Below are 17,878 nucleotides of genomic sequence, written 5' to 3' on the forward strand. Positions count from 1 at the left end.
ATTTCACACATCACCCCCACAAGGTCTATTTCCAAAATGCACAAAGACCAGCTCCCCTCCCCGCCATCCCACCTCACAGCAGTGAGATAGTGCCATTCTGTTTGAACAGTCATTCCTCAGTCCAGCTGAATTCATGCTGACGCTCCAGTTTGCTCAGTTTGCTTTCTGAAAACTCCCCTCTTCCTCTTTTTAATCCTCTGAGGAGAAGGGAAAAAGGGAGGGGGGTGGGGGGGGGGGGGGAGAGAGAGAGAGAGAGAGAGAGAGAGAGAGAGAGAGAGAGAGAGAGAGAGAGCAGCGCTGAATGCTGACAGGGACATAACTCGCCTTCCCTGCATACCTTGTTTACAGTCTCCCTGTCTGCCGCTATACCCTCCTCTCTCAGTGGAGCCATAAAAAACAAATAGGGGCTTTTAGAGAAATTGCCTGTGCACTGAAGATTAATAACAGTTGCACCAGTTCCCCCAAGAAAGTCTCCGGAGGCAAAAAGGATATTGGAAGATTAAAAGTGCCACATCCTTAAATTGGAATGATTCAATGCTCAGGCTGCTTTCTAACCAGCTTATCGAGAGTCAAGGCCTCAGTCCACCTGCCAGACAAAAAGCATCATCAAGTATTTACTGCTATAGACGAAGGTCCCCTCTACTCCTATGATGATGAGTTGAGCATGTGATCTGTCCTGTTTGTCTAGGGATTGAAGAGTGGCAGTCTGGGGGAAAGCAAGAACTAAACTGCTATAGCTGGTGGGGACTTCCACTGGATCCCGTTTTTCTACCAAATCTGCAATCTGTCCGTTTCCCTGTTCATTGTGCCCCTTTACTGCAGCTTGCACGTCCCCTACCTCTGCTTTCCTTATGTGTCCCACTGTTTATGAGTCCATGAGTAACAACTGACTAGCAGGTTGCAGCTAGCCCATACATGAAAATAAAAATGAATTAATTGCGACACTGCTGTCATTTGCAGACTTGGAACGCATATAAAAATTTCATTTTATAGCTTGCTAGCCTTTGAGGTCAAGTTTCCCTACATAACTTACAGCACATGAACGCAAGCACATGCACATGCTAGTCACTCATCACTGTGTGACTAGCTGGGAAGGGGAGACTGTCAAGGAAGACTAGAGGTGTGGTGGCCTGTTAACTGCTGAAGCAACATCTAGATGCATGCAAAACAGAGTCGTAGGGGTGCACTGATGTTATATTCATACTGCTCCAAAAGTTGAAGCCTATTGGCAAAGATAAAAAAATGGTTCCAATTTCACACAATTACTTTGAATGAAGAACACATGGCAAAACCAGACCTTAACCTTAACCTTAATTGATCTTACTTCCTTAATTTAAAAAAATGCTGTGTGCAGTGCAAAGGTGTGGCCAACTATCACACCTTCACTGCATTAATTTTCAAACAAAAGAACTACTTATCTATACATTACACCTACAGGAGCTTTTATTACATCCTATTCTAAATCCATAGGCATTAATATGGAGTTGGTCCCCTCTTACAGTTAGAGCAGCTTCCACTCTTCTGGGAAGGCTTTCGACAAGATTTTGGAGTGTGTCTGTGGGAGTTTTTGCCCGTTCATCCAGAAGAACATTTGTGAGGTCAGACACTGATGTCAGACAAGACGGCCTGACTCACAGTCTCCGTTCTAGTTCATCCCAAAGGTGCTGGATGGGGTTGAGGTCAGGGCTCTGTGCGGGCCAGTCAAGTTCTTCCACACCAAACTCACCCAGCCATGCCTTTATGGAACTTGCTTTGTGCACGGGGGCACAGTCATGCTGGGACAGAAAAGGGCCTTCCCCAAACTGTTTCCACAAAACTGGAAGCAGAGAATTGTCCAAAATGTCTTGGTAAACTGAAGAATTAAGATTTCCCTTCACTGGAACTAAGGGGCCGAGGCCGACCCCAGAAAAACAAGCCCATAGCATTATCCCTCCTCCACCAAACTTTACAGTTGGCACAATTCAGTCAGGCAGGGAACGTTCTCCTGGCATTCAGCAAACCCAGACTCCTCCATTAGACCATCATATACAGAAGCATGATTGGGCACTCCACAAAACATGTTTCCACCGCTCCAGCGTCCAGCAGCGGCCTGTTTTACACTGCTCCATCTGAAGCTCTTTAGAACGAGTCATTCTTTCACAAATGTTTGTAAAGGCAGACTATGCATGGCTTGGTGCTTGATTGTATACAACTGTGGCAATGGGACTGAATGAAACACCTGAATTCAATGATTAAGAGATACGTCTTAATACATTTGTCCCTATAGTGTACATTCATAAAGTCAATTAGTTATGTGGGAAAGTTCTAATACAGCTGTAAAAAACTCAGACAGTGTGTTTTTTTTTTTTTTTTTTTTTTTTGCATTTTCATAGCAAATGCTGGTATATTTGGTACCCCATTAAAAAACACTATAATATTCACATAGCATTACTATAGGGACTTAAACTGCCTTCTTGGTATAGACCTTTATATCTTTAATGTACATCTAAACTTGACAGTCATGAGGTTTGACCTTTAAAAAATATAATTCTGCTTTTTACCTTTGTGGTTATATCCAGAAGATTTTCTTCTGTAGGCCATCATATTACATGTTTTTTTTTGTGTTGTGTTGTGTTGTGTTGTTTTTATTTTATTTTATTTTATTTTATTTATTTATTTTTTTGTTTTGTTTTGTTTTGAGCGCCTATGACGATCACTAGTAGGCTTGACATTGTACGGGGATATTTATCAAATTTTAGGTTTATTTACTTTAGACACTTTTTTTCTTACTGCACCTGCCTAGGTTGAGTCACGACACTTTCCTCTGCTCACTGTCAGTAGTTTCGTGCCCGGCTTGGGGTTCCTATAGTAACAAGGGCACCCACATCTCCGCGGCAACCAGACAGCAGCGTCTCTCAAGTTGCATAGCAACGCTAACAAAAAAGCAACAGGGGTCGCGTTTTGTGAGTAGCTATTGCGCACATACTAGTTTTCCTGTGGTCTTAACTTTTGGTTCGTGACATCATTACTTTTCCTTGTTCACAAGTATGAAACCGTTGGACATTTCCAAGGACAGGACGCAGCTGGAGACGAAAGGTTTTACAGTCAAAGCCACTATGAAGAACACCGTGGTACGTTATCTAACGTTAGCGCTAATTGACGTTAGCCTGCTAATTTGCTTTGCCGGTGTGTGTTACTAGTAGAATTGTTTATTGCATATGACTAATGTCAACTTAGTAAATTTTGGTGGCTTTCATTTCCGAGCCATGCGTCTGCATCTATGAAACAGTGTAGTGTAGGGTCTAAAGGAGAGGGGACTTCTCCTCAAGTTACTGTCATTGCCAGCCCACAAACTGGTGTCAAAAGGACAAAAAAGGTTGAGTTGTGCTGTGTGTGATACAGTGATGTTACATGTCTGTTGACAGCTTGGGCGTCCACATGCTCTCATCAGGAACCAGTATGTAGAATGCACTGAATAGGATGGAGGGAGGAGACAGCCTCTCACTGGCTGCTTGAAATCAGTCTCTTTCTCTTGCCTTTTCCCCGTCATCTCTGTCATTATTCAGCCGAACCCACCATCTTTATGCATAACGAAAACTAAACACTCTAAATAGCCTAGAGAAATGGGATGGCAGAGGAGAAAGGAAAGAACAGAATGCCTAAATATATTCCCTGCAGCTATCATTCTGTTGCCTTTGACTAACTCCAGTGTGTGTGTGTGTGTGTGTGTGTGTGTGTGTGTGTGTGTGTGTGCGCGTGTGTGTAAGGCTTTTGCTTGGACGAGCTTGGCTGGTTGATTTGCCTGTGGGCTAGGTTTCACACAAGCATGGGGGTTTGAGGACTCTAAAATTACACAATAACCTTTATGGGCTAAAATTACTCTCTCAGAACCCATTCCAAAGCCATAACACAGTGATAAGACACTATGAAAATCAGAAGCCATATGCTAAGAAAAAATGCAAATGCATATTTTTCTCACATCTTGGAATATTTAAAAAAAATTATGAGTGGTCAAAAACACTCAGCAGGCTGCCAAAGACATTAATATGCAGGGACAAAATGTGTGTGGGCTACAGCACATGTGTTTATAGGGTGGGCAAGTCTATTTTAAAAACCCGTATTTCTTTGTCTCTCATTGACACTCCCTTGGCAAAGCTTGACATGTACCCTCTCATTAATTTATCCATACATTTATTGTCCATCAGCCATAGCTTTTCTTTATGATTACAAAGTAGATTTTAGCCTTCAAGTGATGAGCGTCATAGTAGTTGCATGCTGGTACCTTCTGCAAACCCCTGGAAGCACCCTGGATCCTGAACAGTCGTCATCTTGGTCCCTCATCTTGTCTATTCCACATTGAATGCGGTGACTGATTTCCAAAGACGGTCAAGTCCAGTCTGGCCCCTCTCCTCTTATTTAGTGCTAATGAAGATGGATCAGGAAAGTGTAATAGGTTTAGATACCAGAGGACATCAGTCTTCACTGATGGACTGTATCGATTGGTCGGTTAAAACTGCCCTTTTGCTGCCAAAAAAGGTTATTATGAGGAATTCAAGCCACTTCTATATGGGATAGCCTACCACAAGGCCACTAGACTGTTGGCTACAGGGTTGCTTAAAAAAAAGACATCTAGGCACCTAAATTCATTAGCTCAGACCAAGACTTGTTATGAAGAGAAAAAAATGTTCTTGTCACAATGGTCCACTTTTTGGCATTCTGTAAACTATTTGCATGACTGGTGTTTTTAAAGATGATCCAGTGAAATAAGATGATATGACACTGGCGTTTACCTTAGCCAATGATGTTTGCCACTGTGTGCTAGTGAAAGATGGTGTTGCCAGCTGTGGTGCCTCGCTAGATTTCGTAGGCCACAGGAGAAACTAAGGTGACAGACTGTAAGCTACCGATGAAATAAGCCTCCAAGCAGCACATGGCACAGTAAATACTACAAATGGATTCTTTTAAAGAGGCATGGATGAAGCCGATCATACTCTTTTACATGTGTTACTTGTGTTGATTAGGGATCTTTTCAACTTCACTTTTGCTTAAACACATTAGAATATGAATACAATAAAGCACCTCACAGAACTGGATAAAAAAAAATGGCCATACTTAAGATTGATCAGCTTGCCACCAATGAGTTCGGCTGAATCATTCAGGGAGTTGCTTATCCTTTGTTGTCAGAAAGAATATTGTGCTTCACTTTGCGTAAGGAGGAGAGTTATGTTGGCCTAGACTTGGCTCCATTTTAGGAGGAAGCTGAATCATACATAATGAACAGACTTAGTCTCAGACGCCTCACATATTACTTTTTCTTGTTTTTAATTCTCCCCCTGGCACCTTTTCAGGAAGGCAGTTACGGCTAGTGAGCAACAAAGCATGTCACAGACAGTCATATTGTTTCAACTGACAGATGGAGGTATTCTACTCTCTCTTGCCTGATCTCTCAGGCAATTATCCCCGATCTATTTTTAGAGATAACACCAAGTTCTTCATTAGATTCTCTTTCTGCAATGAAGACAAGTCGCTTAAAGTTATATTTTTGTCATTTCAAAAATAGGCTTACCTGCAAGCTTGGCAAAATGTCAGGGCTATGGCAAAACCCTCTGCTTATTTAGCAAGCTACAATAAATAAAAAAGCTATATTTTCTATATTTTGATTTCTATGTTTTATTTGGATGTTGTTTTTGTTGACAGCTTTGGCTTGTTTTATGGTGAAACAAAGGTGGTGCATGAGGAGTTGCATCCATAGTCAGCAATAGACCAGTATAAGTTTTGAGAAAAGTTTCAGCCTAATATGTCCTGTCAGCAATCCCCCGGCTCTCACTTCCATATCTTTTCTTTACTGCTTCTCACATGCTGAGTGTCCAGTCTTGGGTAGTTTGATGCAAACAGTTTAACTAGCTCTTCCTCTGTGAGCCACCAAGTTTCTTGCAGACAGCTATTGCCTTGTTACAGAACATTCATACTGCACTTAAAAGAATTGGGTTTATGTGATAAATAGCACTAGCATGCTGGCACTGTTCTGATGACAGCAGTAAAAGCTTGGAGTTAAAAATGCAGCTTTCTTCTTTTCAAAGTGGTAGGCTGGCTTGCAATGCAGAAGAGGCGATGAGGGCTATAATTGACTTTCTCCTCCTTTTTTGAAGGTCATAAACAAATCTGCTGTCAAGAGAATTCAGCAGGGAGAGTCTGGCAAAGCCCTTTAATATTCACCATATCTCCAGAGGATCAGCTATGTCTCAAACATGAATGATACTCTTACATTCCCATACCACTGGCTAAATCCTCAACAAAAACTATTACATTTTTTGGAGGTTTGCTTGTGTCTGTTGCTTTCTGTTTTTTTTTTTTTTTTTTTTTTTTTGTACACTGTGGTTGCTGACATATTGCTCTGGAGAGGGCAGCTTTGCTGAGAACTGTGATTTGTAGGTAACGACAAGGCCATTTCAAGCCTTGAAAGGGTATGGGGACTTGAAGCATAGGCTTATTATTCTTTAAAGTATTTGTGGTCATAGAAACTGAATCAAGCATAGGCCCCTGAAACTGTCCCCCTTTTTTCTAGTGATTCATCCCTGAGCTTTTAAGGAGAAAAAGGAGCATTTTACATTCTGGTGGGAGGTCACCACCTTGCGTTTGAGAAAAAGAGTCGGGGGTAGCTGTTATTTTCTGAATCAGAGGCTTCCTCCACGCAGATGACAAAAAATAAAATGGATTTGGAGTGACAGCACAAACACGGGCAGAATGTGGTGTGACATAGACTTGCATGTATACATTTCAAAATATCACAGCTTGGGCTGGGCAATATATTGATATTATATATTGATATTGTGATTTAAGACTAGATATTGTCATAGATTTTGAATATTGTAATATCATGACATGGCATAAATGTTGTCTTTTCCTGATTTTAAAGGCTGCATTACAATAAAGGGATACAGTTTCCTGAACTTGATAGACTTCTGTAGGCGTGCTATTTATATTTGCCTCTACATGCTTGTTCATCAAATCCACCTTACTAATTATTGTTTATCAAAAATTTCATAGTGTAACTTTGTAAAAGCACCAATAATCAACCCTTTAGTATTGCAACAATATTGATATCAATATTGAGATTCAGTATTATAATATTGAGATATTTGATTTTGTCTACATTGCCCAACTCTTGTCAGAGCTATCCTTACTCCAATCTGTGAATTCAGAGTCTTTATAAGTGGGTGGAAGAGCACATCATTGTCCTTTTTGTCCTTTAATTATTTAGTATATTTAGCCTCCTGCCACAAAAAACAAAAACATTTGCACACTAACAAATTTGTGACCCATCAGGGTACATGTCCCATTGATTTATAGACTCCTGATAATGTGGAATATGTGCAATACTGCAAGCCCATTTTAGCATGGTCTCCAGTGTTTTGATTATGTTTATGAGTGTTGTTGTGACCTATTATCATCATCATGCCCTGTAATTGATTTATGAGGTTCATAATTTGTTGTATGTTTGCCATACCATGCTGTCTTGTAATAGGTTCCCTGCTTTTATTTAGCACGCTGCAAAACACAGATGGTGTCTCTGAGGATATTTTCAAGGTCTTCGGTGTTGGGGAGGAGATTTTTCCCTTAGGAATTGCTCATTCATGAAAGGACATGTTTTCATGAGATGAAAGTTCTAAATATCTCTGCACCACCCCGTGTCATACACACTACACAGCAGGGCACAGACATGTTCCTTTTCAGACCGTGTTTTGCACATTTCATCCCAATTGGTAAAATCTTCACCTGATCATAATTTTGGTATGGTAAGGATCTGCAGATTGCTGTGTGTAGCCAGCCCTGATAGACTGCTTTTACAACAAGTACTGCACACCTCATTTACTGTTTTTTTGGCCTCTTGGATAACCAATCACAAGTCTCCCCCCCACCCCGCACACCCAAAGCACAGTATGTTCTTTTGCCTTGAAATTTACAGTATTTACTCATGACAACAGAATTATGGGACCTGTGTCAAAAAGCTACAATGTGAAGCAGCCAAAATGTGAAGATTTATAGTCAAATGAAATGTGAAGATTTACAGTCAAATGAAATTTCCACTTAGTAAAACCTTTATTTTCTTTCATCCTTTCCACCACCACAGGGTTAAGAAATCATAACACAGAGAACATACTGTAAACCTGGCTATAGCAAAAAAGGCTGTAAATATGAGATAAATATAAAAGCATTGTCAATTATATGGATAGGCGGCAGTTGCAGGTGTCTGCTAGAATGAACAATATAGAGTCCTTTAAGCTTTTATAGAGATGAATTTGTCTATTCATTATTTCCACTTGCAGTCAAAATCATTCTTCCCTGTAGCTCCAAACAGATTTATCTGACACAGGGACTCATAATGTGCCCAGCGTGATGCATAAATTGCCCATGAAGTCATATGTTGTATATGAAACAGTCCTATGCAAGTGAGGCAAAATGAGCAATGCCTGTTGCTGGATGCCACACTGTAGATTTGCTCACCTGTCTATCGTCCTCTTGAAACACGACACAGTGTTTTCTGCTGGAGAGATGGCAACCCTCCACCCCACCCCACACACATGCACACACACGCACACACACACTATTTTTCTGCATCCATCTCTCCTTCCCTCTCATCCACCACCCTCATCTTATCACCACCAGAAGCATGTAATCTATCCTGGTAAGCACCTGTGATATTTGAGGAAGAAGTGGGTCATGGTAAAAGGTGTTAAATTGGCAAAGGGCTCTGAAGCCCTGCTGGCGTTTCTATTACTATTGATCAACCACTGGGCCTTAAGGCCTTGAGTGGACCGAACATTGGCTGACTTGGAAATCATAGTCTCCCCCCATCACTTTTGACTTTGTTGACTTTGCTGCCTTGCTCCTTACTTCAAAAAGCACTGGAAGAATTAAGGCGGCAATGTGCTAGAAAACTAAATTGATCTTGTGTGAAATCCAGCTGCTGTCGAGCTACTGTTGAACACAGCGCTGCAAGCAAATGTCTGCAAACTTGGTGCAGTGTGAGGTCTGTTCATTTAATGGCACTCCACGGGAGATAGAGGAGGTTGCATATCATAGGCTTATGAGTGAGATGGGAAAAGATGAGAAATCCGGATGTAAATAGCAGCACTGAAATTGATTCCTCTTGGAGCTGGACAGAAGAAAGAAGGATGTGTGCCAAACAAAAGAAATAAACTAGAAACATGTCCAAAAATAATGCAAACATTGTTGTGTTGTGGTCTTGTGACATTTTTTTTTTGTTTTTTTAACATTTGCAGATGATAGTGTACTGGGAAATGATGAAAATGTGGAGTATTTCCATTGGTGAGCGTGTGCACACTATAGCGTTTGAGGTCAATGTTTTGGCCAGTTTGCCTGTACAAACATGGCAAATTCATTTTTGTTTCTAGTATCCTGCTGCTTTTAGACTAGCAAATGTGGCACAAACATACATATTTTAAGCACTTTTTTCAGATGTAGCTTAAATCCATAGAATACAATTGAATGAGGAGTGATTATGACAAAAATTAGGAATCTCTGTGAAATACCATTTTCATGGGACATTGTTATACTACAAAACAAAAATCTGGTGTTTTGGCCAGACACTGAAAAGCCCAAACTTTGGAAGTCAGGATGAGTTTGGAAGAACTCACATGGAGAAGTTTCTGTATTTCATGCTCCTCTTGCCATAGTGAAGGTAACAACAAATACATTAGAGTAACTGGTGGTGTCTGAAGTATGACTGCTGAAATGTCAGCAGTGACCTTTTCCTCGGTTGAAGAAAACGCCATCTGAAAACTACAGTCAGATATGGAGAAATATTTGCCACAGCATTCCATCATGACCTTATAGGAGGTGCCAGGCTGATTATGTCTATTCTGTTTGCTTTCCTCAGAGCTTGGTTGACAATTACACTGGCCTCTGTGTTTGTTATGTTCTCCTTCAGGCCCTTGTAGCTTGCATTCTAATTAGATGGCTTTTAATGGAGAATGTTTATTGCTCCTTGCAGAGCCTCCATTTCCTCTCTAGAGTTAATTAGCTCTATGTCGTGAGACAACCAATGCAGAGGACATCTAGACCCAGGCCTATGCTCTGAGCAGTGTCCTTTTTGCATCGAGGCAAGCAGATGCTGAAACCAAATGAAGTAAAAAGGGTTATTGAATGTTTTTTTAAAGGTTCAGTAGTAATCAAAGAGCACATAAACGTAAGGATAGTCTTGGAGTTTGCATTGAGTAGCGTGACCTGTTTTCCCCTCTCTCTCTCTCTCTCTCTCTCTCTCTCTCACACACACACACACACACAAATAAACACAGAGAAGTTGCTGCATAAACTTGAATGTGACCAGCACCATGATTTAGCCTCTGTGTTGAGTGGTTAACATCAGAGACTTTGTCCTTGACACACTAGGTTCCCTGTTTATCATTAGCAATTAGCCTGACCTAATTTGCTGATGCCCTGTGTATTGCCCAATTAATTGTAGGACCAGTTGTGTTGTGTAATCCTGCATTCATAGGCTTGGTGTTAGTAAGACAATATGATGATTTGTCATTTCTCAGTGCTCTGCATTTTTAAACCTCTTTTGCATGATTAAACACCTGTTTTCCTCAAATCTACTGTAAAACATCAATATTATGTATGGAAAAATATATACTCAGATAGGCATTTTTAGCCAGTTGAAACCTACTCTCATTTCTACCATGTCAGGATGAGCAGCGTATGTTTTTGTTGTTGTTGTTGTTGTTGTTGTTGTTGTTTTTGTATTATGGTTGAGCATCACAGAGATTCATCTGTTGTTGTTGAAAACAACTTTAATGGGATGTATTCTACTGCTTCATATCCCAGTTTCTTTGCAAACCTACATTATTATCCAGTGGATGAAAAATAAACAAGAGCGGTGCTGAAAATAGCCAGGGTAATTAAATTAACCTTCCACCAAAACACTGAAACTGTAGCTGTGAGAATTAAATGAGGAGGAAATGCTGAAAAATATAGGAGTGTTAGCACTGGAAGTAATAAACCAATTAATGTGAATCATGTTTAAATGTTTGCTATTATGTTTTTTTTTTTTTTTTGGTTACTAATTAGACACCATATTATTAGTTGTGTGAACCTGCATCTGTGATCTGCAACACTGATGTATTCTACTTTCTACATGTCAGCAGCCTTGACAAAAGCACTGTTTCCTTGGAGTTACAGCTTTATAGGATACAGAAAATTTTGGGGTTGTCATTCCTTGCTCCGCTTGTCTGGCAGAGTATAATTCCCCAAGGAAAGTGTGACAGCAAAACATGAGGTCAGAGGCCAGTGAAATATGGAGCTCTCAGATGCAATAGTCAATCACATTTTTAAAGAGACTTGTACAAATTATTGAGAGCATTAACGAGAAGAAAACCTGGGAACGAGGTCAGGATGTGAGGGTCAGCTGAACCATGGCGGCCTAGGACTAACTATGTAGTGCACTAACAGAATGTTAAGTAAGCGTTTCGTTCACCCATCCCCCATCATCACCCCAAACACCCATCAAACTGACTTGTCCTTGCTGGAGGAGAATGAGCCCTTCTTAACAGTCTAATCTGTTGGTGTTAGGCATGCTCTATATGCTCTACTCCAGGGTCATATGTGGCACTTCACATACTGCATACATCAACATAATGGGAACCAGCAGCAGAAAAAAAAAAAAAAAAATCAATGTATCCAACAAACACTGTTGTTCCAATCCAATAATGCCAAATGGTGGCCTTTGTTTTTTAACCCCCTACTTTGAAAATCTTTTAAAATGACCATCAAAGCAATAACATTGTCCTGACCTTTTGAATTTTGCTTACCAGCATAGATGCCAAAATGTATGTCAATAATCCCTCAAGGGCAGCAACAAACTCCACCATGTATTTGCGAAATAATGAGCCATTCTTCCATTGTACAACAAAAGGTAACAGGTGTGTTGTAACACAAAGCTTGTGTGAAATCAAATCAAATCAAATCAAATCAAATCGCTTTATTTATCTGTGTGGGGCAGGGCTATTCAACTTCAACAGCAAGGGGGCCAAATATGAAAATCACATACAGTATTTTGTCAATTAATGGCCATAAATAACTGAGGATAGTGTTAATAAATATATTATGGAATAAACTTGTCACATGCATCAACGACCATGTCATCAATAACAGAAAGCATGCAGTTTCTGTTTTTGACTCTTCTGTCTGGTTAGTGTCTGGGCTACTCATAGGGATGCTATCATGGCTCTCTCTTGTTGCGTGCAAAAGCAACCAAAAGCCACTTGACTCCACTGAAAAGATGCTACCATTCCCTGTTCTTCCCTTCTCTGTTCCTCTGGGCCTCCAGGAAAACTGGTAGAAAACGAGTCGTGACTTGTCTTGTAATTACTTCATGTTGTATTCCTTCATCACAGCGATGCATGTGTGGCACAATAACCACATTGGTTTAGTACTTGTTGTCGCTGATAAAGTAAATAAATACTTGTCTGTCCATTCGCTCCGGAACTGGCAATTTTCAGCATCAACTTTATGTTTATTTGGCTTTGACAGAGACATTTTGAAGCTTGTTAGCTTGTCATTAGCTTGACGCTGGCTATCCCAAGGCCATGGTGCAAAGACAGCTGGCGTGGCGAGCCACAATCACAGTACATACGTGCACAAGAAATATAATGTGACATAAAGATGTACCCAAGATGTAGCCTACAGGAAGTGGTTCACATGTCTCAAAGAAGGTCAGCATAGATAAATTATATGTTTATGGTTCATAGATATGTTCCTGATTTGCAGGTAGTGTCTGGAGGGCCATAGAAAAAATAAAAAGGGCCATATGTGGCCTGGGGACCACTAGTTGAATGGGCCTGCCGTAGGGCAACTAGATAAAAGGCAAATGTGGAACTTTTATGGCACCATTTGAAAAGAAAACTAAATTGCAAAATTCTGAACCTTACCCTTTTGGGGATGTATGTGTGTGAAGCCAAGAATCAGAGCAGCAATGAAGCACTCCTGCAATGGCGCCTCTACAATGGCCACATTCATACAGTAGGTGATATTGCCAACGGTGGTGTTTTTTACCTGCTGCCAAGAAAGTAAACTTGCAAATGCCTTGAGATTTGAGTTTGAGCATGTATGTTCATTTTACAATTCCACCGAGAATTACTCTGCTATTTAGCTCATGTCTCACTTCCAGCTGAGTCAAAGTGCTCCCAGTCAAAGGTATGCTGGAGGCAACAGCTGTGCTGCAGCATGCTGAAGAAGGCAGGAAAAAGGAAGGGCTGGAAGGCAGAACTACTCAGATACTGTCAGAAATGATCCACATCACGGCCCAACACCCCTCTGCTTCAGCCACCTCCACTCATTACCCTCGCCATCCGGAAACACCGAGCAAATTCTACTAACGAGTGTTTGATCAACACGGCGCGCTGTGGCGGGGAGACTAGCAACCTGCTCATGACTCATTCGCTCTCTTTCTCTGTCACTCTCTCCCTCTGTTTCTCTGCTGCTTTTTTCTCCTTTTCTTTTTTTCTCTATGTCTGCCTCCCTCTCCCTTAAGACAGAGGAGAACAAAGGGAGAGACGGAAGAAAAGCAATATAACCTCTTAGCCCTTATCTCCAGAGCACACCAGAGCATGTCTGGCCTCAGACACGGTTTGCCTGTCCTTTGAAGGCCCTCATCTCCCTTTGATTTCAGCCAAATGGTTCAGCACTGTGACAGATTCTCAACTTTCCATCTCTCACTTTGACATCCATCTATAGTGTTATTGAATCTAACTGAGTTTGTTTGTACTGTCTGGTTGTCTGAGTGAGGCTGTGACATGGGTGCTGATGTGAGAGTTAATGTTAGTGTGATTGAGACCTTTGGTTGAGAGAGATAAAAGAAACTCAGTACTGCTCTAGTTGTGGAATGGCACACTTTCTGTCTTGGCTGTATTGTTAAATTTATGTTTTAGACATTTTGTTCATGCTCTTAACCAGAGTGATTTACTAAGGGGTACAAGGGTGAACGTCATTGTGTCCTGACAATGTTCTGTAAAAGTAGAGCTAGAAAATGAAATAGTAAAATAATAGCCAAGAAGAGCTGCAGTCTTTTTTATGAGAACAAATTAGAACAAGTCGGAGAAAGATATTGGAGAATGGATAGGTTTCAGTGGGGAGGCAGTGACGTAAGATATTTCTCAAATAGATGAGTGTTCATCTTATGAAGGAAGATGGAGAGACTGCTGTTGTGACTGGAGTAGGAGAGTCACTTGACTGAAAAATCCAACCAGTATTGCACTATTTTGGAGGTGTGTTTTGGCAAATTTGGTGAATGGTGACTACCCTGATTATGTAGAGTAGGTGAATGGATAGATAATGAGTGTGAAAGGACACTGCCTGGTTGCATTTGTTGCAAGCTCCTGACTGACTACTCATTCACACAACATTGATTTATACCTGTCTGCAGACATGGGGGACAGAAGGTGGCACAGAGAGACTCATACTAATAGCCTAGACACCTGTTTCCCTGTCAGAGCATCAGCAACCTGCAAAGCAGAGCAAGAGGTGGAGAGCGGTGGGGTGGTTGGATGGATGGATGGATCGGAGGAGCAGGGACTGATACCACTGAATATCCTCCACAGGAAGTAGATGACTTTCACACCTAGCCTGCTCTCTGAATAAATCAGCTCTAAAGCAGGGGGTGGTTGGCACAAAGAGCTTTTGGTGTGTCTTTGCCTTTGCTCCTTTTCATTTGTTTGTTTGTATGTGTGTGTGCGTGTGTGTGTGTGTGTGTGTGTGTGTGTGTGTGTGTGTGTGTGTCTATGTGATTGCCTCCCTGTAGCTCAGCTGAAAGTAGCGCCTCTCTATCTAAGAAAGCTTCAGCAGCAGGCACAGTGTGAAATGTGAGGTGAAGGAGAACTTGCCTGTTTTAAGGCATCTGGGGAACAAAATTGTTTTTTTTTTTTTTTTTCCTTCTTCTTCCTAGCTAATCTGAAGGCTGGACTATCATTCAGAGCATTATCTATACAGGAGGTCTCAATGACAAACCTCTTTTCCATCTCTATTACTCACTCATGCCTGTTTCAACCTATTCTGGAGGGCCCTCACTTCATGTAAACATATTTTGGACCACAAACCATTTACATCATGTGTGTAAATGATAGAAAGAGAGAAAGAACATTTAGGTTAGTGTGCATCCATGTGTAGCTAAATCGGGCAGGCTGTGCGTCTAGGGTATCTGCTAGCAGGGGTGTAGTCTTCAGTGTGCTTTCCTGTCAGATAATTTATGTACAGGTCAAACCTCCGACCATGCAGGGCCTAGGTCTCCACATGGCGTCTCTGTAAGCAAACCTCCAGCATCATTTTTAACAGACGGCCTTACAGGCAGCAAGACAGATTTCCAGGAATAGAAACTCGCACTGGGCATGTGATAAGACCAACGGCCTGGGGTTCATTTTGCAATACATACTAATCACCTAGATAATGTTCTTCACTGTTAAACAATATTCCCATATCAGAGGTAGAACCCATATCTCTTGCCATGTGCGGTCTGCTTATCTCCCCCTGCCTTCCTCCACTCCTCAGGGATCTGTCACTACTCGGCTACCTGTGACACCTGTGAATGTGTGTGAGGGAGGTGGAGGGGACACCTGCAGACCTGTCCCTCTCTCATCTCTCACCACCAGCGATGGTTGTGGCGAAATCAGTGCCCCCCTGCTGCTCTGGGTGTGTCTTACTCCTCTTCCTTCCCCTGTGGGCCTGTGGCTGGGCGTTCAACTCATCTCTCTTTGCCTTGCCACATCACATCCTCCACAGCCCCCAGCCATGGGGATAGTGTGCACTCACTCGCTTGCCTGTCTCGCCAACTCCCTGTCTACCTGCTTATCTCCACACCTGTCTCCTCGTCTGTCTACTTGCCTGTCCCGCTGTCTCCCTGTCTATTTATTTCCCTGACTATCACCCCGTCTGTTTGAGTCTTTTTGCCTAGTTGACTGTCGCCCTGCTGACTTCAAAATAAACAACAGTTTCAACTTTTGGCTGAGTCATGCGGCTATTCTGAGCTGTGGCCTTCACTACATCACCACTCTAAAACAAAGAGTGTTACTCTGGACTTCTCGAACATTAATATTCCATGAGGTGGATCTCACTCAGTCATAAATGCAGTTATGAAGATGTTTATTGATGAGAAGGAACTTACTCGGTGAATAAAATCCGCAGGACGGTTAAAAGTCTTCTCTCTCAGCAGTGGCAGCGGTGAATACAGCAGCTCAGGGATGTAGTTTTCCATGTGTGAGTCATTAATTTGATGGCCCAGCCCGGTGTTTTAATGCCTTCAGGTGTCGTCACTGATTAGGGCTGTAAAGACAAAGCACTGGATCACCATGTGCCCCACGCTCTAACAGCCAGGACTTGAGAAGGTGCATTGTTCTGTTCTGTTCACACACATGCGCGTGCACACACACACACACACACACACACACGTACACACACGTACATACAGACACACACACAAGCACACGCACACAGATCAAAGGCAGCAGTATTCTTGCCATGAAAATGAACTTGCTCAGAACAAATGTGTCACAGCATACAAATTTGAGTATAAATGCCACAGTTTGGTATTACATTGTATTGTGGCAACAACTGAAAATTATAATGAAGGACACTCTTCTACAAGGGAACACAACAAATCATGTGATATATTAGACCAGTTAGACAATTACACACTGGGCTAGCCAGCAGAGTTTCAATAGTTTGATCAGCAAGCCTGAAAACCACACAGTGCTTTTTGTTCTCCAAAAACGTTGTTTTTTTGTGTGCAGCGTACTGCCAGCTTAACACATGCTGTTTTCACAGTAGGCATATTGCTATCTGGCCACATTGCGACCATGGCCAGCATTTTATAGATTTTGTTACAGTTTTCGGCTTTTTTTTTTTTTTTTTCAGATGAGTGTCGCCTAAGGCCTATAATTTGAAGAAAAAAACAACAACAATTCTTACCATAAAAGCATTAATCATTGTTTTGCTACCAATCTTCCTACTGTCTACTGTGCTGTGCTGAGGCACTGAATTTGTCATTACTCCAAAATTGCATTTGGATGGAGTGGAGGGTGGAGTGAAGGTTGGAGTGAAACAGTCCATTAAGCCTATTCTAACAAAAGGACATTACTGTTTGAATACAGTATGTTCAGTTATAAAAGGTGAGAAGTTGAGAGCAGGCCATATTGCGATGCCAAAATCTCTTTCCATTGCACACATGTAGCCTGAAAACCACATCGTAGTAGTTGCAGTAAAAGGAGCATTTTATTTTTAAATTGCCCATTTCTGTTTCTATCACAGCATACTACTGAACAACCATATACCATCAGTGCCTTAAAGGAATAATGAAATTTCACCTGTATCATTGACCATCATTGACCTGTATCACTGACCTGCAGATGTTACTTTTCATAATCTAAAGCCATAGAAAGACACTCAATTACATCATTTCATCAGTCATCTTCCCATTCACTTTAATGTTTTTTTTTTTTTTTGCCAACTGAACCTCAAGAACAAGCAATGTACTTTAAAATGTTATCAAAAAAATTGCATGTTCTTATTTGTTTGAACTAAAATTTGGATAAATTCCAAATGTAGTCCTAATATAAAAGATAATATGATGTAAGTGTAGCATAGACAATACCGTTATCCAGACATGATCCTATTGGTCCACATTATGCTGCACTGAGAATGTAAACAAAACAATACAAATATCTTACTACAAGATATTTAGCAAGAGATTTTGAAGAAGAGCATGTGCCATTTTCTGACATTTGCGGGGTGTCTTTAAGAGTTGGAATACGCTGAGAAAACAGACCCCACATAAGCTGGTGGAAATTTGTGAAACAAATACAAACCTGCAACTTTATCCTTTATTTATTCT

The 17,878-nt window shown here is 41.2% G+C and overlaps 1 protein-coding gene across 1 annotated transcript in view; it reads left to right on the forward strand.

Annotated features, from left to right (window-relative positions):
• pacrg (PARK2 co-regulated) overlaps positions 1 to 17,878 on the forward strand; it is a 144,034-nt gene that overhangs the window by 7,521 nt on the left and 118,635 nt on the right. Inside the window, exon 4 of the mRNA XM_030044893.1 lies at positions 3,011 to 3,110. Within this exon, the coding sequence (XP_029900753.1) occupies positions 3,011 to 3,110 (100 nt within the window). The remainder of the gene's footprint in view (positions 1 to 3,010; positions 3,111 to 17,878) is intronic.

Source organism: Myripristis murdjan, chromosome 22 (genome assembly GCF_902150065.1).
Source record: "Myripristis murdjan chromosome 22, fMyrMur1.1, whole genome shotgun sequence".
Lineage (NCBI taxonomy): Eukaryota > Metazoa > Chordata > Actinopteri > Holocentriformes > Holocentridae > Myripristis > Myripristis murdjan.